The 20,493-nt window shown below is 41.6% G+C and overlaps 1 protein-coding gene across 5 annotated transcripts in view; it reads left to right on the top strand.

Moving 5' to 3' along the window:
- LOC127445872 (vasoactive intestinal polypeptide receptor 1-like) overlaps positions 1-20,493 on the top strand; it is a 98,026-nt gene that overhangs the window by 61,825 nt on the left and 15,708 nt on the right. For all 5 annotated transcript variants that reach the window (XM_051706315.1, XM_051706314.1, XM_051706317.1 and 2 more), the window contains exons 6-11: positions 987-1,119; positions 4,920-5,073; positions 7,974-8,034; positions 8,348-8,417; positions 8,732-8,823; positions 9,092-9,221. In XM_051706315.1, the coding sequence (XP_051562275.1) occupies positions 987-1,119; positions 4,920-5,073; positions 7,974-8,034; positions 8,348-8,417; positions 8,732-8,823; positions 9,092-9,221 (640 nt within the window). The remainder of the gene's footprint in view (positions 1-986; positions 1,120-4,919; positions 5,074-7,973; positions 8,035-8,347; positions 8,418-8,731; positions 8,824-9,091; positions 9,222-20,493) is intronic.

Genomic DNA, 20,493 nt, shown 5'->3' with positions numbered 1-20,493 from the left:
AATTCAAACTTTAGTTAACCCAAAAATGAACATTCTGTCATCATTTACTCACCTTCATGTTGTTTCAAAAACCCCATGACTTTTTTTTTTTTTCACAAGGTGAATTTTTATAGAATATCCTGGCCAAATTCCCAAATGATGCTTCAAAGGGTAAAAAAAAACAAAACAAAAAAAACACCATAAATGCATCAAAAGGTATCATTTTTTATTTGAGAGTTAAACAATGGATGGTAAGATTTTCAATGTATACTGAGTTAAAATTTGGTTTGTTCCTCATAAAAAGTTATCGAATGGCTTCAGAAGACATGGAATACTACACAGCAGTTATATGGAACAACATTTTCATACATGCTTGATCATTTCTTGGTGTTTTTTTTTTTATTTTTATTTTTTTATTTTTTTATTTTTTTGTCATTTTAAAGGTTGAAAGCACCCATTCCAATTTACTGTCATTATATGGAAAATAGTGGCTAGAATATTCTTCAAAATTTCACTTTTTTAGTCATAGGCAGGGCCAAACAGAATCTATGGACATTTGTTGCATTTCCTGCACTGATTTTGAGGGGAAAACTGTGGAATTGTGTGAAAATGATTTAAAAAGAACAATGTGTTATGGAGCTGAGAGTACTATTCTTTTATTGGTAGATGAAAACATAATCAAATTAGATAAAAAATAAATAAACAATGATAAAAGGGATGGGGAATGTGTAGAACTTCTGTTAATGATAGATAATGTAATTCTGTGGAAATCTGTGGAGTTTTCTGCAGAATTCTACATGTGTAGATTATATAAGGGCAGTTTGTATTTTGAACAAATACAACTGTATCATTGCAGTTTGAACGTGAGGGTGAGTAAACGATGACATCATTTTAATTTTTGGATAAACTATTCCTTTAAGAGCTTATTGATCTTCCTTTTAATTAATGGATGTTTTGTCACACTTTGTTTGAAAATTTGGTAATATATTTTCCTCCTCCCTTAACAGAAAGTTCCACTGCACCAGAAACTACATTCACATCAATCTGTTTGCCTCCTTCATCCTGAGAGCCAGTGCGATCTTTATCAAAGATGGAGTGCTCTTTGCCGATGAGGATCTAGACCACTGCTTCATGTCAACAGTGAGCCTCGCCAGCTGTCACAGACTCATGCAGAATTGATACTTTACAGATATTACTCCGCATGGTCACCACTGTCACCATTTGTATAAAAAAATAATGACTGGCCAGACTAAAAAACTGTATTAATTGTATATGTTATCAGAACTTAAAAGTGAAGTGTGTAATTATTGCACCATTAGTGTCATCAAATGGAATTACAAAAAATAATAAATGTATTCTTTGGAAAAACAAATAGCCCCGCCCAGATGTATGCTATTGGTTGAGCAAATTATATTTCCATGATTTCCATGCACTATCCATGCAAAGTGGACAATTTTCAAAACCACCCCTGTCATCCCTATGAAGAAGTACTATGCATATGACAACTCTAATTTAAAGGTGCACTCAGTAATTTTTTCCTCATTAAAAAAGTGTAACTTCTAAAAACATGAATTGTAATTTTGCTATATGTGTACTCACTCACATTAAAATGAAGACTCCAGTCATATCAGTAACCTTATAAAAGCTGTTTTATTCTACATGGAGATGGTCCACACCTGGGGGCTGCCTTGTTAGAATCACATGACCAGCCGAATACTATTCGCTTAATCTCAGTAACTGTCCTGTAATTTGACACTTTCCCTCATTGATTAAAGTAATCATGGCTGACTGTGAATACTTAATTTTTACAATGGCATCTGAAACTGAAAACTATTGATTTAAATGATGCTGCATCCAAGCTGCTAGGTGTCGGTGTAAGTCCAAGATGACACAAAGACAAAAGTTACTGAGTGCACCTTTAAATTTTCTTTAAGGAAATGTGCATAATTCTGACCTTTAATGTTCCTTTGGAATGATCACCAAGTAGGCAGCTGTACAAAACAGATTATGTGCTAGGACCAATGGCTCTTAGTTCACAAGTTGGACGTCAGTCATTAAACTTTTGTAGCAATAAAGAATGGCAAAATGTATGCATATTGATATATGTGTATGACTTTCTTTCTTCTGCTGAACATGAACGAAGATTTTCAGAAGAATATCTCAGCTCTGTAGGTCCATACAATGCAAGTGAATGGTGGCCAGAACTTTGTAGTTACAAAAAGCATATAAAGGCAGCATAAAAATAATCCATATGACTCTAGTGGTTAAATCCATGTCTTCAGAAGCAAAGTGATATGATGGGTGAGAGACAGATCAATATTTAATTCCTTTTTTACTATAAATTCTCCTCACTAAAAACAAAAGAAGAAGAATTTAAAATGAAAGTGAAGATTTATAGTAAAAAAAAAAAGGACTTGAATATTGATCTGTTTCTCACCCACACCTATTTTATAGCTTCTGATGTTATGGAGCCATATAGATTACTTTTATGCTGCCTTAATATGCTTTTTGGACCGTCAAAGTTCTGGCCACCATTCACTTGCATTGTATGGACCTACAGAGCTGAGATATTTGTCTAAAAATCTTCATTTGTGTTCAGCAGAAGACAGAAAGTCATACAGATCTGAGATGGCATTAGGGTGAGTAAATGATAAGACAATTTTCATTTTTTGGTGAACTATCTCTTTAAGATTAATGATCCATCAAGTTTTAAATCAGAAAAACCTACATTCCTACCCTAAACCTTATACCTAAAACTAATCGATAGTGTCACAAAGTGCCAATGTGAGATGAAGGTTTTGAAGTTTAATGCTCTATGGAGTTTTAAATCAACCAAACCTACCTTTTTACCCTAAATTTAAAAACCTCACCCTAACCGATAATGTAATTAAAGCAAATGTGGGATGAAAAACGCAATTGCTGAAGCAATCACGTCATTAAGTGCTGCTTCTGTGAGTCTTTTGCATCACGCGTCGACTAGCATGCTCTTCAGGACTCGTACCAAGGTCCTTTGCATCGCAATTAAGTGCAACACGCTACCGCATTTTCTTGGTCATATCAGAAAAAATGTGTAAATGTATTTGGTTATGTAATACAAACATTAAAATGTATCACCCTATAGATCATGTGTTCAAATGTGCCCTAGACTGTGCACACTGTACAATATCAAACAAAAAAATAGAAAAAATAAAATAAAAGTCACAATATGTTTACAATAAATCTGAAAATATGCTGTAGAGACAGAATAAAGAAATAATATACAATATAGTTCTGAAGAAAAAAAGCTTCATCACTCCACTGGAAATGTAAACAACCTTTGATAAACACAGAAGACAAAAATATTATTTAATATCACTGAATCAACCAATACATTAGATTTCACAAACAAAAGTAATTTCAAAGGATTAGATCAGATAAAAAGTCCTGTATCAATTGCAGGTTACCACATTTACAATGTAGTTTCTGTAGATGCTTTTTACGGTGTACTGTATAATCCATTCATTGTATTGTGTGCTTTTTTGTAAATGAGCATGCTTTGGCAGCATTCTGATCCAAGAGAATCCCTAATCAACATGTCAAAGTACTGCACTAGAGCTGAAATTCCCCATCAGCCTTGTGGCCAGTAAACTTATTAGGTCAAAATGCATGACATGCAGCATCCACCTACAACAGTAATGCACTTTCAGAGCCTTACGTCAGTTTCTCTCAGAATACAGACACAGCTTCACTTCTTTCTTTTTTTTTTTTTTTATTTATTTATTTATTTATTTATTTTTTGGTTGAGAAATGTCTGCATCCTCGACCCTGTCAATAATAGAACAGCCGACTCACCAGTGCCTTAAGACACACTTTTCAAGATCTGCCTCCGCGAACTCACAAACACCTCCTTTGAAATATAAAAACTACCTCCTGTACAGTAGCCTCTTCTTCCCCCACAAACTTGCTCTACAATTGTATTTGTGCTGTGTTTTTAATCAGCACTACTTTTGTCTCACTACTGCTGTCTTGTTGTGTTGAAATGTCTGAGCATCTGTTTTGCACTTGCAATAGTACCAATCTTTTGTTTGCAATTCATAGGTCTTGTATCTTGCACTTTGTGGTTCTTCTTGCCACTTAAGGTCTAATTTTAAAGGAATAGTTTATTCAAAAAACACATTTCTGTCATAATTTACTCAGCCTCAAGATGTTCAAAACCACATGTTTTTTTTTTGTTTTTTTTTTTTGTGCATAATTTACAAAAGGAGATGTTAGTAAGAAGTACAGCATCAGTCACCATTCATTTTCATCGTATGGATAAATGATGCAATAAAAGAAAATTGAGACCGAGACTAACATTCTTCCTAACATCTCCTTTTGTGTTCAGTGAAAAAAAAAAAAAAAAAAGAAAGTCATACGGGTTTGGAACAACATGAGGGTGGGTAAACAATGAAAGACGTTTCATTTTGGGTGAACTATCCCTATTTGCCTTGCTTGCTATGCTACATGCTATGGTAATTGCCAGTACAATTTGTACTTTTTCTCTATGGTTTTGTATCTTCTGTGTAAGAAATGTCAGTAACACATTACAATAAGGTTCCATTCGTTAACATTAGTTAATGCATTAGGTATCATGAACTAATAATGATTAATATATTTTTTTTTACAGCATTTATTAATCTAGGTTAATGCTAGTTAATAAAAATACAATTGTTCATTATTAGTTTATGTTAGTGCATTAACTAATGTTAACATATACAACTTTTGATTTAAAAAATGTATTACTATATGTTGAAATTAACTGCAGTAAAAGTATTGTTCATTGTTAGTTCATGTTAACTAATGTTGTTTATTAATGTTAACAAATGGAACCTTATTGTAAAGTGTTACCAAAATGTCTTACAAGAACCTACATCTTGATGAAAAGTTGCAACATCTAATAACATGAATGTCTTTCTCCTCAGACTGCATGCAAGGCAGCAGTGGCTTTTTTCCAGTTCAGTATCCTGGCTAACTATTTTTGGCTGCTCGTAGAGGGGATGTATCTACAGACACTTCTAGCTCTTACTTTTGTCTCACAGCAGAAGTATTTCTGGTGGTACATACTTATTGGTTGGGGTAAGTGGGTACAATAGTAAGTTATTCAACAAAACAGAAGAAACAAACAAACAAACTAGCGGCTTATAATAGCCAAGAATTTTAATCTGTCGTCGCTGTTTGTTGTTTGGCTACTGTTTCATATGTAAGCAAATGTATATACACTATATGGCCAAAAGTTTGTGGACACCATATGTGCTTGATGAACATTTCATTTCAAAACCTTAGGCATCAATTTCCCCCTTTGCTGTAATAACAGCTTCCAATCTTTTTGGAAGGCTTTCCACTATACTATATGTAGTAACATGGCTGCAGGGAGTTGCCCTCATTCAGACACAAGGCTATCAGTGAGGTCAGGAACTGATGTTGGTCGATGGGGCCTGACTTACAGTTGCTGTTCCAGTTCACCAAAAGTGATCAGTGGGGTTCAGGTCTGGGCTTTGTGCAGGCCAGTCAATTTCTTCCACGCCAGACACAGTAAACCATTTCTTTATGGACCTCACTTTGTTCACAGGGGCATTGCCATGCTGGAACAGAAAAGGGCTATCCCCAAACAGTTGCCACAAATTTGGAAGCACACAAAGCCCAAGCATTACTTAAAGAAACATTAAGATTTTTCTTTACTTGATTTAATGGAGTAACCAAATTCGTTAATTAGAAGGGGGTGTCCACAAACCTTTGGCCATACAGTGTATGATTTGACTTTTAATACATAATTTACCGTGAGTGTATTTCTCATGCTTATGATTATCTACAGCTACAAACTAGAAAAAAATGAGAGAAAAAAAATAAATAATCTGGACTGATTTAAATTTCCTGAATGGAACTTTATATACAATGCTGTGAAAAAGTATTTTCCCCATCCTGATTTCTTCTGTTTTTGTGTATATCTAATACTAAATTGTTTTAAAAAATCTAACATAAAACAATGGCAATCTGAGTAAACACAAAATACAGTTTTTACATTATAATGTTATTTATTGACGCAAAAAAGTTATCCAATATCAATTGTGTGAAAAAGTATTTGCTAAAGTATTTACTAAATGTCATGATTCTTCTCTGTCTGCCCTTTTGTCTTTGTCAGTTATTTGTCTGTGTGAGCTTGTGTATGAGCACATGGCTTAGTCTAGTGTGTGTCGGATTCCCCGGTTTACCAAAGAGCTGCCAAAACCAAAAAGCTCTTTGGTCTCCATCAGGGGAACCAGACGGTGAGGGAGTATTTGCTGGATTTTCTAGTGTGGCCTCGAGTTTGTGCTTCAACCAGAAATGCCTCATTGACCTCTTTGTGGCAGGCCTGGTTGAGCCCATCAAGTCAAATACATATTCCTGTTGGGGGTGAGAGGGGAGACTTACCGAGACCATAAAATTGGCTTTAAAGTGGTATTATTTTATCTCAGCCTGTGTCTCGTAAGGCTCTCTCTCTTCATCCCAGCCCGAGGACAGCAATGCCCACTCACCAACGGTGGGTGCTACAGCCCCTCTTCCCATCACTCTTAGGAGGAGGAGGAGGAAGAGATGGAACTCCTCACCTGAGGCCGTTCCCGCTGCCGACTGCCAGGATGTGGCGGCCGTTCCCGCTGCCGACCGCCAGGAGGCGGAGAAGGAAACAGAGTAAGATGCCAGTTCCCCAGTCGCTGCCAGCACTCCCGGCCACGGAGGCCGTTCCCCAGACGCTGCCAGCGCTCCCGGCCATTGAAGGCCATTCCCCAGTCACTGCTAGCATTCCTGGCCATGGAATCCCCAAATCTATGAAACTGGGGTTCAGATAGATTAGACACACCCAGGCCTGATTACTGCCTGCCCTGTTCAGTCAAATCAACACCTAAATTGAACTTTTTCAGCAGTATGAATTTGGCTAAAATGTCTCAGCCAGTACCACACTATTGGGTCAAAAGAAATTCCAGAAATTAGGAAAAAGGTGATTGAAATACATCAGTCTGGGAAGGGTAACAAAGCTATTTCAAAGGCTCTGGGACTCCAAAGACCCAGAGTGAGAACCATTATCTCCAAATGGATAAAACTTGGCACAGTAGTGAACCTTCTCAGACGTAGCCTCTCTCACATCAATAAAGGTCACTGTTCATGACTCCACTATCAGAAAGACATTTGGTTGCATTTGTTGCTGCTAAAGGTGACACAACCAGCTATTAAGTTTAAGGGGGCAGTTCATTTTTCACATGGGTGATATAGGTGTTGGATAACTTTTTTGCTTCAATAAATAACATTATCATTTAAAAACTGTATTTTGTATTTACTCGGATTGCTTTTGTTTTATGTTAGATTTTGTTTGAATTTGTGAAACAATTTAGTATGCGATATACACAAAAACAGAAGAAATCAGGATGGGGCAAATACTATTTCAGAGCACTGTACTCTTAAAATCCATAATATTTTGTGTCCTCAATCCTCTAAGCAGTTCCTGTGAAAATGTACATTTATATCCTGTGGGCTGCAAATATTGTGGTTGTATATGATTATGTGGATTTCTGTAGTGCTTCTGACACCTGTAGGCAAGCGATGGTTAAACAGTTTCACTGATAATAGTTTCTCTCAAGATCTAAATCACACAACCATAAATCATAGGTAATCACAGCTGGGTGTAAAAATAAATTATTGTAGATATATCATTATAATATTAGCCTAAAATGTATTCTCTTTGATTTAATGGATCCAGATGAAAGGAGGTTGAATTTGTCTCTGTATATTTCACAACTGTAAAGCTCACCCACTTTATTTTTGTAGCAATTTATATATATATATATATATATATATATATATATATATATCATATTGGCAACAAAGATTTTACATAGTAACAAACATGTTTTTTAATTGTATCCCATGCCATTTTTTACAACCATTATGTCATTAATGACATTTTCCTTATGTGATTCAGCTGCCTTTTTTATCCTATACTGTAGGTCTACCAGCAATAATACTGACCATCTGGGTTCTGGCAAGAATTTGTTTTGACAACAGAGGGTAAGTCAGTGTTGATCTAAACAACTTCTGTAGACAAACTTACCAACTTTTCTGATAATAACTCTTATGTAATACTGATTTGTAAATAAACCCATTTACCCAATTTTTTTGAACATGATGAGAGTTCTACTCTAATTGGTAGGTGAAAGCAGTAGTAGATTAACCAGAATATGTAATAAACTAACACATAAGGGGTGGGAATATATAGAATTTTGTGATTAATAATAAATCTACAGAGCTCGTGAATTTCTACAGTTGCATATTCCATGCATAAATACTCATAAACAAATTACATATATTCTGAATGTTGTAGGTGCTGGGATGACACAGATGTAGCTTACTTTTGGTGGATAATTAAAGGACCAATCACAGTGTCTCTCCTGGTATGTCCTAACATAACTCCTGGTAGAGTTTCAAAACAGTGATCAATGTTATCAATGTATCAATATCATCAATATTCAAGCGATTACTCTGTGTTAAATCCAACTTAAGCTAGCAATATATAAATGTTTTTTTATTTGTTTTTCAACTGAGTGATTTTTTTTTTTCAACAGGCCACAACTTCCCATAGATGCTATAATCAATAGAGCTTAAGTAGCATTTAACTTTAAATATTGTTTTTCCAGTTTATGCATAATCAATCAACTATATGTAATTATGATGATCTGTTGACTCATTCTTGCTTTGTCTGATCTAGATCAATTTCTTCATCTTCATAAATGTGATCCGGATTCTTGTGCAGAAGCTAAAGTCTCCGGGAATTGGAGGCAATGATACCAGCCACTTCATGTAAGGCCTTAAGTACACACGCTCAAAGCAAATGGCTGCTAATTAATATAAAAAAGTGGCAATGTCTGGTAAGGCACAGCTAGTTGGTTAATGCCTGTGTCTCAGTATCTGCAAGCCACAGAGTGCAAACATGCTGCATAATTAATTACAGTTCTATTATAATTTACAATTTAATGAATTGAAAGTGTTAGTCTAGTCATAGTCATCCCAGTGCATTGTTTGATTCAGATCTGAAGTAATGCAAATTTTACTTTATATTTACTTGTAGGAGACTGGCCAAGTCTACTCTTTTCCTAATTCCTCTGTTTGGCATGCACTATATGGTGTTTGCCTTCCTCCCAGAGAACACAGGAGAGAACGCTCGCCACTTCCTTGAGCTTGGACTGGGTCCCTTTCAGGTGCAAAATCTATTTAGTTCACAATAGATATAAGAAAATGTTCATTGATGATGAAGTAAGATATTTTAATAATTTTAATAAATAAGATATAACATGCAGCTATTTCTACTGTACCTGATCTAACCCTTAAAAAGTAACCTAATGTATTAAGGTTGATTCAGTGATGTAAAATAATAGTTTTGAGTTGAAAAAAACCAGATTTTTTAGATGATACTACATGAAGCACATTTTAGGTTTAAACATTTTTTCTAGTTGTTCTGAAGGATATTATTAGACCGTCCCGCAGAGGGAACCAGAGGATCGTCTTTGGCTTGGATAGTTGTGCAAAAGCTCATTAGTACGCATGACCGCATTTCACATTGAACTGTAGTAGGTGAAAGGATAATGAGCAGAGCAGCAAGCATTGGAGTGTTGCAGATATATTTGTTTATTTATTGTGGATTTGTGCGTGCAACAAACTGTAAGTGAGCATACTTGTATTATTTGTGACTCTATATGCATAATATGTGGAGAAATCAGGTTTATGCATCTCATTCAAGTAATTTAATCGATGCTGCTCATGTCTGATGACTCAGCATTTTGGTTAATTCATCCTGTCGCCATAAACAGTCAATAACATTGTTATCTCTAAATATTGTTTATATTGCATAAGTTTGATATAAGTAATGTATATGAAGAAATATTTATTGTTGTTGATATGTTTTTTTAAAAGGTGTGGTAAATTGTTGTTCTTAAACTTATTACTGCTACCTATAGTTAAGATTCTTGCATATTATTTTCTGTTTTGGATATTTGTATTGCTGAAAATATTATTTTATAACTATTAAGCTGTTTGCATAAGATTTGTCACCGCTGTATTACTATTGCTGACCTATTGATAATTTGAGCAAGAATAGTAGTAGTTATTGTGTCTTTCCCACATCTCTATCCACAAAGTGTAACAATCAAGTTTGAATTAAAGGAAATAAAATTGGAAACTCTGCTTTCTAACCAATGCCCCACAGCAATTGCAACACTAGACCAGCACCATAGTATTACCCTCCATTACAAACTAGTCCTTCGAGACAGATGTGGTGATTACTGTGGTATGAGAATGGCACGTGCCCCGTCAGACAGAGACCTTATACAAGACGTTGTTCCTCCACAACGCCAACGGCGTCTCCCTGCTTGGTTAGATGAATATGAAGTTGATCTCCCACCACCACCAGAATCCAATCAATCTACTCAACATTCATCAGGAATGATAGATAGAAATACATACAAAGAGAGATCCGCCGAGATGACACCTCTCCCTCCACACTCCATTCTCCACAATTGGAGCACTCCAGAAATGCCTTTGACGTCACTTCAAGGTCCCCTCAATCAGAGTACAGATAACCTAGATGACTGCTCCAACTTCTCCCACCTCTCCAAAGAGCAGCAGAGATTGTGGGTGATTTCTAACACTTTGAACAATATCAGCAGAGAAGCCCAGTACTGAGGCAATGTGTGGATTAGTGAACTCTTCCACTGACATTCTGTACTACCAAAAGGCTGGATGCAGTCAAGTATTACTCAAGGTCAGTAAGGTGCTCCTATGCAGTGGCAGTCATACCTTGGAGACGTTTGCCATCTTAGATGATAGATCGAAGCAAACCATCCTCCTCCAAGATGCGGCACAAAAGTTGAAGCTCCATGGCCCTGCAGAGAGCCTCATGCTTAAGACTGTACGGCAAGATCTTCAAGTAATGCAGGGTTTTATGTAACCTGTACTATTTCACCATTCAGCCAGCCCTGGTGAGTTTACACAATTGAGTGAGCCTTCACTGCAGCAGAGTTAGGTCTTGCAGAGCACACTTATCCAATGGAAGGTCTGCAACGCAAGTACAAGCACCTGAGAAAATAACCACTTCTGGCAATCAAAGGCACTCAACCCCTTCTCCTGATTGACTTAGACATGCCTATTCATATCAGCACTTTCCCCCTCAGACGAGCTGGATCAGAATGTAGAGGAAATTTGGCAGTTTGACGTCTTGCCATATAGGAGTGAGAAGCTGGTCACAAGGTCTTGTCAGGATCAGGCTGCCATGGACCTCTTGCAAACTATGACGGTCTGAGTAGATGTGAATGGCATCCAGAGATATGCAACACCCTTGCTACGAGTCCAAGCCATGCCCACTCTACATGCCCCACCAACGTCAGTCCTTACCAATTTACAGAGTACAGAGAAGTGCTTCTTCAAAGACCCTGATCATGCCCCAACTTACAATTCAGAAATTCTGAAACTTGAACAAGCAGGATATGCTACCAAAGTGAGCCAAGAAGTGTGGGAGAGTTCAAAGGAGTCCTGGTTCATCCCTCACCAAATGGTAACACACAACGGGAAAAATTTAGTTGTGTTTAACTGCTCCTTTACCTATCAAGGAGAAAACTTGAATGATCTGCTCCTGCCTGGCCCTAACTTGGGCTCCTCATTACTAGGTGTCGTGCTGCGTTTCAGATAATATTCCACAGCTATCAGCAGTGACAGAAGGGATGTGTCATCAGGTGAGTCTGCTCCCTGAGGACAGACCCCTCTTACATTTCCTGTGGTGTGAAAAGAAAAAAGAAAGAGACCTGTTGTGTATGAATGGCAGGTTTTCCCCTTTGGAACAACTTGTTCCCCATGCTGTACCAGAAATGCAGTTCAGAGGCATGTCACCACAGCTATCAGGAAGATGACATTCGTGATGCTGCTGAAAGACAATTTTATGTAGACAATTGGCTCCAGAGCTTCCCTTCTCCTGAAACAGCTAAGGCCTTGGTCGACAAGCTGAGGGAATTGCTCACTAGTGGAGGCTTTGAACTAAGGCAATGGGCAAACAATTTTCCAGAAGTCATAAAACACCTGTCCTTAGAAATACTCTCCCAGGACAGTGAACAGTGGCTCAACCAAAGCCAAATGGACCTGCAGGAACCTGCTCTAGGACTCCACAGGAGGTGCAGGTCCAACACGCTAATATACAAGTCCCATCTGCAGAAAGCAAGCCTCACAACAATGAGGAACATCTACAGAGTGCTGGCCAGTCAGTATGACCCACTCAGGTTCATCACACCGTTTACCACAAGAAGCCAAAATTCTGGTCCAGCAGCTGTGGAATAAGAAGAGAGAATGGGATGACCCACTGCTCCCTAGTAATCTCATTGAAGCCTGGAAAACATGGGAAGGTGAACTCCACCATCTTGAGAAAATCAGTTTGCCAATGAATGCACAAACTTATAACACTTCAGCTGCACCTGAGAGGTCCACATCTTCTGCAATGCATCAGAACGGGCTTCTGGATGTGTGGGATACCAACGGACCTACAAGGTAGAGTGGAAGCAATCTTTTAGACTACAAGATCACGAGTTGCACCAAAAAACAGCTTTCAATGCTCAGGCTGGAATTATGCGCCATCCTCACAGGAGCTTAACTTGCACAGTTGTTGCGGAAGGAGCTAACAATAGACATTGCCCAAGTCATCCTATGGATAGACTCAACCACAGTCCTGACATGGGTTTGGCCTGACTCCTGCCGCTTTAAAGTCTTTGTGGGGACTTGTGTTGCTGAGAAACATGAACTGACTAGTGCTGAAGACTGGCATTATGTTGATTCCTTGAACAACCCAGCTGACAACATCACAAAAGGGAAGACACTACAGGAACTTACAGGTGAAAATCGTTGGGTCAGAGAGCCTTCCTTCTTGTTGCTGCCCCAACAGGTTCCAAAGAGGAGCATTCAGAGGAACTTATGAAGACTGTCATGTGTCTTAACCTAGCTAAAGACTCAAGCCAATCAGCTCCTGATCTTGAACAGTTCCACTGTTTTAAAGACTTGGTATAGGCAACAGCAGAGTACCTTCTTAGGGCGGCTCAACCTAATATTAAAGGGCTTCCAGCTGAAACTTACCAGAAGGCAGAGGGAGAGATTCTAAAGGCTGCCCAAAGAAAGAGTTTTCCTGAAGAGTCCCAATGCCTTACCTACAGTAAACCAATACCATCATCAAGCTGACTGGCCTTGCTGGTACCTGAACTCGATGAGGAGATGTAGATAATTTGTGTTGGTGGCAGGCTGTGCCAATGTGACTAGCTGGGACCAGAGGTGGATCACCCATTCGTTCTTGATCCAAAAGCACCCAGTGACTAGGATACTCATCTGACATGTCGACAGCACCTTAAAGCACCCAGGTTTTAAACAACTTTTTACAGAATTACGGTGAAAGTATTGGATACTCCTAAGTTGGGAAGCGGTAGGGAAAGAACAATGTGCTTGTGCTGAATGCCAGAAGTGGAGGGCCAACCAGTATCTCCTCGAATGGCAGACTTACCTCCAGCCCACCTTAAATTACAGCGACCTGCCTTCTTCTCTACAGAGGTAAACTGCTTTGGGTCCTTCTTTGTCAGAATAGGTTGTCGTAATGAAAAGAGATGGGGTACCCTGTTTAAGTGCCTGATGATGAGAGAAATCCACATTGAAGTTCCAAATGGCCTTGAGGAGGTTCATATCTCACAGAGGCAAGCCAGCAGAACTACTCTCTGACTAAGGGACTAATTTCAAAGGGGTGAGCAAGACCTCCAAGATGTTTTCAAAGCCATGCACTCTTCCCTGCAAACTCATCTGGCATAACACCAGATCAAGTTAATCTTTAACCCACTTAGTGTGCCTCATATTGGAGGTTCGTGGGAGCGAGAAATTCGGTCCATTAAGACAGCTTTATATGCCACGCTTAATGCTCAGACCGTGACTGAGGAAATGCTCACCATCATCCTGAGCGAAATCGAGGGGATTCTAAATTCCAAGCCGTTAGGCTATGTATCCACAGACTTAGTTGACCCAGACCCAGTTACTCCCAACCAGCTCTTGAGGGGGCGGCTGGACCCCTCACTGCCACAAACTTTATATTATTAGACATTAATAGACATTATTAGACTGTTCCACAGAGGGCGCCAGAGGATGGTCTTTGGCTTGGATAGTTGTGCATCAGCTCATTAGTGTGCATGACCGCATTTCACATTGAACTGTACAGTAGTAGCTGAAAGGGTAACGAGCAGAGCGGCAAGCATTGGAGTGTTGCAGATATATTTGTTTATTTATTTTGGATTTGTGCGTGCAACTAACTGTAAGTGAACATAATTGTTTTCATTGTGACTTTATATGCATCATATGTGGAGAAAATGGGTTTATGCTTCTCATTCAAGTAATTTAATCGATGCTGCTCATGTCTGATGACTCAGCATTTTGGTTAACTTCAATCTGTTGCCGTAAACAGTCATCAGCACTGGTATCTCTACATATTGTTTATATTGCATAAGTTTAATATAAGTAATGTATGTGAAGCAATATTTGTTGTTGATTTTTTTTAAGAGGTGTGGTAAATTGTTGTTCTTAAACTTATAACTGCTACCTATAGTTAAGTGTCTTGCATATTATTTTCTGTTTCGGATAGTTGCATTGTTAAAGATATTATTTTATAAAAATTAATCTGTTTGCATAAGATTTGTTATCGCTGTATTATTAATGTTTACTTATTGTTAATTTGAGCAAGAATAGTAATAGTTTGTAGTGATGTGGGCATGGCAGAGCAAAGTCTGTGGAGAGCAAGGCCGGGAGAAGGAGAACGGTAAGGATTGACACCTGTGTGAATTAATCTCTACAGCTGTTCTGTGTTTCAGTGAGAGCTGGATGGGGATAAAAAAGGTGTCCAGACTGCCAGAGGGAAGAGAGAGAGAGACGCACGCAGCAGAGTGTTCTGTGTGTTTTTGTTATGCTGAAAAGCAACCCTTGTGTGTCACTGAAAAGTGGAGAAATAAAAGTCTTGCATTGGATATTTACCCGGCTCCCACTTCCTCCTTAACAAATAAAGCTAGAAACCTGTCTCTGTGGTTTTGAAACCCAGGATTAGGAGGAAGAAACGCCATCATGGAGTCCTCGTTGCTGGCCTAAGTAATCAAGACCCTCGCCGGCATCCACCAAGCCCAACATCAGGCTCTTCTTGAGCTATGCGTGGAACAGGAGCAGCGGTTCCAGGCACTGTTCCAGGCTCAAGCAGAGGACCGAAAGTTGCTACGGAGCTTCGTACACCAAGAGGGGTCATCAACCATGACCCAGACCCACCCATGGTCATGCAGCACATCATGTTGACCAAGATGGGACCTTAGAACGACCCAGAGGCTTTTATTGAGCTCTTCGAGTGAACGGCCGAAGCTTGGAAATTGCCGAGCACCCAGTGGGCGGTCAGCCTACTGCCGATGTTGTCCAAGGAAGCCCAACTCGCAGCTCAACAACTTCCTACAGCCAACCTCCTGGTGGATGAGGACTTGAGGAAGGCCATCCTGCAAAACAGGTTGTCTGCAGCCCAGAACAACATCGGCAACACTTCCTCTCACAGACACTTGGCGAGCAAGGCCGCCTGTTTACACTCGCCCAACAGCTCCATGACACCTGCCGAAGGTGGCTGCTGGCTGAAGAACGCGACGCAGAGGAAGTACTCGATCTGGTGGTACTGGAACAGTTCATCGTCTGGCTACCGAAAGGGACAGCGGAGTGTGTCCAGTGTCACCGACCGGCGTCGCTTTTTTTGAGCACATTTAAAAACAACCGAAGTTGACCAAAGTGCTGTAAAGTGCTTTACAGGGCAATAAAATCAAACAAATAATGGACAAGTAAAAAAATAAATAAAATGAAAGCACACAAGTCAAGGTATCAAGGTAATTTAATAGCCAATGAAAAGAGGTGAGTTTTTAACCTAGACTTAAAAGCATGTAGAGGGGGAGCAGTTCTGATATCAGCTGGCAGACTGTTCCAGAGCTTTGGGTCGGCAAAGGCTCGATTACCTCTATGCTTTAATCTAGATCTGGGAACGTAGAATAATCCACGGTCCCCAGATCTTAGGGAGTGAGTAGGCATGTGGGGACGCATCAAATTTGAAAGGTAATTAGGTGCTTGGTTCTTTAGAGAGTTGTAATACTAAATAGTAAAAATTTTAAATCGATTCTGTATCTGACTGGTAGCCAGTGTAGTGAGATTAAAATTGGGGTGATGTGCTCATACTTGCGTCTGTTCATTAAGAATCTGGGTGCAGCATTTTGGACCGTTGAGGGCAGATTGATTGATTCCAATGTAAAGGGATTTGCAGTAGTCTAAACGAGACGAGATGAACGCATGAATTACTTTTTCCAGGTTTCTCATAGAGAGAAAAGGTTTGACTCTGGCTAATAATCATAAGTGGAAGAAACCTGACTTAACCACAGCATTAATTTGTTTGTCAAATTTAAGATTGTTATCAAAAAAGAAGCCTAAGTTCCTAGCACATGATGTATTAAAAGGCTCAAGAGTACCTAACTCGTGGTTGCACAAATGATTACTGTTGTTAGAGCCGAGTAAAATAACTTCTGTTTTATTCTCATTTAACATTAAAAACATTTGGGTCAGCCAATCTTTCAGTTCTTTTAAACAGGCAAGTAGTTGTGCTTCAGAGGTAAATAGATTTGTGTATCATCTGCATAACAATGAAAAGAGACAGGGTTTGTTGAAGATTGAATCCATAGGAAGCATATATTACGAGAAAAGCATAGGAGACAGGATTGAGCCTTGAGGTACACCACAGGAGAGAAGAGCAGCAGAGGATGTTGACCCAGACAGACAGAAAACCTTTGATTGGTTAGGTAGGAACAAAACCAATTTAGTACTGTTCCCTGAATACCTACACTCTTCTCCAGGCATGAAATAAGAATATTATGATCGACCATGTCAAATGCTGAACTTAGATCCAAAAGAACCAAAGCAACAGTATTTCAAGAGTCAGTTGCTGATAAAATATAATTTGTGACTCTCAGTAAAGCAGATTTGTAGAGTGGAGTTTTTTTTTAAACCAGATTGGAAAATTTTGTTGATGGAATTAGTGCTTAAAAACAACTGTAATTGTGTTAAAACCACTTTCTCCATGATTTTAGAGATAAACGGTAGATTTGAAATAGGTCTAAAATTCGATAAAATGTTTGGATCAAGATTTGGTTTCTTAAGGATAGGTGTTACCATAGCGAGTTTGAGGCATTCAGGGACAGTTCCAGTGCTTAAACATTTGTTAGTAATAGCTAGAAGTCCGGGCCCAATGGTGTCAGCAGTTTGTTTAATAAAATGTGAGGGAATAGCATCCTGGAGACAGAAGGTGGGCTCTAAGTGTAAAATAATTTCTTCGCAATCTGGAGTGAGAGAGGTTCAAACTCACTAAAAATACACAGAGAAATTTAATGTCTCTGAGATGATATGGGCAGAGGACAGGAATGTGATCTCAGAGCAGTGATCTTGTCATTAAAAAACTTAAGAAAACTGTCACAGAGAGAAACATCATGGTTACTTGTGTAACCTCCGTTCCCTGATGGAGGGAATGAGATGCTGTGTCGATGTAGTGACACTAGGGGTCACTCTTGGGAGCCCGAGACACCTCTGGTCTTTGATAAAAGGCCAAAGAAAATTGGCGAGTGGTATTTGCATGCCACTCCCCCGGACATACGGGTATAAAAGGAGCTGGTATGCAACCACTCATTCAGGTTTTATGCTGAGGAGCCGATATAAGGTCTGGCCATTTCAGCGGGTAGTTCAGCATTGTGGCAGGAGGGACACATTCCCTCCATCAGGGAACAGAGGTTACACAAGTAACCGTGACATTCCCTATCTGTCACTCACTCGACGTTGTGTCGATGTAGTGACACTAGGGGTCCCTATACGAAACGCCACAACTGGCTGAACTGTGTTACGTGAACTGGCGGTGTGTGGTGGGCAGACTGCTGTGTGCCTCATATGTGCCTGACGGGTCATGCTCATGACCACGACGCGCCTGGAGACCAGTTCTAGAGGAACACCTGCTCGTAGAAATGAGAGGTCGGTCCAAGAGCTGAAAAGACGGCGACAGACCGACGTGATGGCCACGTGATGTGTCCCGTGGTGCCATGCCCATCTCGGGACTCGAGTCTGGAGCCAGTGCTGAAGCGGCCTCATATGCATCAACCCGAGCGGGGTGGCCACTGCTGAGGATGCCATATGCCCCAGGAGCCTCTGAAAAAGTTTCAGTGGAACCACTGTTCCCTGTTTGAATGCCTTCAAACAGGCCAGCACCGACTGGGCACGCTCGTTCATAAGGTGCGCCGTCAAGGAGACTGAGTCCAACTCCAATCCGAGAAAAGAGATGCTCTGAACCGGGAGGAGCTTGCTCTTTTCCCAGTTGACCCAAAGCCCTAGTCGGATGAGGTGTGAGAACACCAGGTCCCTGTGTGCGCACAACATGTCTCGAGAGTGAGCTAGAATTAGCCAGTCATCGAGATAGTTGAGAATGCGAATGTCCACCTCCCTTAACGGGGCAAGGGCAGCCTCTGCGATCTTCGTAAAGCAAACCGCAGGAACAGTCTGTGTCGAGGGAGGATCGAGACGTGGAAGTACGCATCCTTCAGGTCTATCACCGCGAACCAATCTTGATGCCGGATGCTCACCAGAATGCGTTTTTGCGTCAGCATCTTGAACGGGAGTCTGTGTAAAGCCCGGTTCAGTACTCGCAGGTCCAAGATTGGCCGCAACCCACTGCCTTTTTTCGGTATGATGAAGTAGGGGCTGTAAAACCCTTTCTTCATCTCGGCTGGAGGGACAGGTTCTATCGCGTCCTTCCGTAGGAGGGTAGTGATCTTCGCACGCAGGGTGGCGGCGTTTTCGCCCTTGACCAAGGTGAAGGGGCCTCGTTGAGGGGCGGAGCGCAAGGTGCCACGGCACGTTGTGGCCGTGCTGAGTCTAGGGACATCGAAGCACTTACCTGGCTCCTTGTAACCACCCCCAGAACAGCCTGGGACAGGGGAGGAAGAGGCCTGTCCTCGTAACCCATGGAGAATGCCACATCGGGGGCACCTGTGTGCCACAGCTGGGCGCTCAGGGGCGGAAAGGGCATCGCTGGAGCGCCAATTCTGCAAGAAAAAGCCCATGGACGGTAGTCATGGTGACGACCGTACGCTCTGGGTATGTGACCCAGGGAGGAAGGAAGCCGCTCTTTTGCTGAACTGTTGGGTACCACAGCCACTTGGGCATGCGGCAAAATCAAACAAAAAGGCAACAAAAGATTTTCCACCCGGCCCTCCGCCGGGGGATGGAGTGGTCTTCCTACCAGCTTTACGTGAGTGGGTTCCCTCATCCCTGGGTCGCCCATCTCAGCGGCGCTTCGAGGACCTCCGTGGGTTCTTCGGCGCCGGCTGTGAGACGGATGTCGTCGGCTTCCTGTGGTGGGCTCCACACCGGGGCCGGGCCGAAGGGGTGGGCTGCGGTGGAGCCGGTGCAGTCACCGCAGGGGGACGCCCTTGGCGACGAGCAGATGGGGTGCGGAATCTTGAGCCGCGCCGGGGCAGGATGTGCCGAATTGCCTTCGTCTGCTGCTTCACCGTCGAGAACTGCTGGGCAAAGTCCTCGACGGTGTCGCTGAATAGGCCCGCCTGGGAAATGGGGGCAGCAAGGAACCATGTCTTGTCGGCCTCGCCCATCTTGACCAGGTTGAGCCAAAGGTGGCACTCCTGGACCACTATTGTGGCCATCGTCCGCCCGAGAGACCGCGCCATGACCTTCGTCGCCCGGAGAGCAAGGTTGGTCGCCGAGCGCAGTTCCTGCATCAAATCTGGGGCGGAACTACACTCGTGCAGTTCTTTCAGCGCCTTGGCTTGGTGGACCTGCAGGAGAGCCATGGCGTGCAGGGCAGAGGCGGCTTGTCCAGCAGCACTGTAGGCTTTAGCCATCAGGGACGACGTGAGCCTACAGGGCTTGGACGGGAGCTTAGGGCGTCCACGCCAGGTGGCGGCGCTCTGCAGGCATAGGTGCACCGTGAGCGCCTTATCCACCAGGGGAATCGCCATATAGCCCTTGGCCGCCCTGCCATTGAGGTTAGTGAGAGCGGGGGAACTGCGGAGTCGGGGCCACCCATGACTTCGTAAACTCCTCATGCACTTCCGGGAAGAATGGCACTGGAGTGGGGCGTGGCTGCTTTGAGCGGCGCCGCGAGCCCAGAAACCAATCATCAAGCCGTGAGGGTTCAGGGGAGAGTGGAGGGTTCCACTCTAACCTGACGCTCGCGGCCGCCCGGGAAAGCATGTCCGTCATTTCAGCATCGGCCTGTGACTGGGCGATCGTCCCCGAAGGGGGAAGCCCAGCTGAGGCTTCTGCGTCCGACTGGACAAGCCCGCTCTCCGATGCTGCGCTCGAGAGCTCATCATCTTCGCGGGCTCCGAACAAGAAGCCAGACTCGCCATG

The sequence above is a fragment of the Myxocyprinus asiaticus genome, chromosome 9, assembly GCF_019703515.2.
Source record: "Myxocyprinus asiaticus isolate MX2 ecotype Aquarium Trade chromosome 9, UBuf_Myxa_2, whole genome shotgun sequence".
Classification (NCBI taxonomy): domain Eukaryota; kingdom Metazoa; phylum Chordata; class Actinopteri; order Cypriniformes; family Catostomidae; genus Myxocyprinus; species Myxocyprinus asiaticus.
The sequence above is the reverse complement of the archived record's forward strand: the minus strand, read 5'-3'. Positions and strand labels throughout refer to the sequence as shown.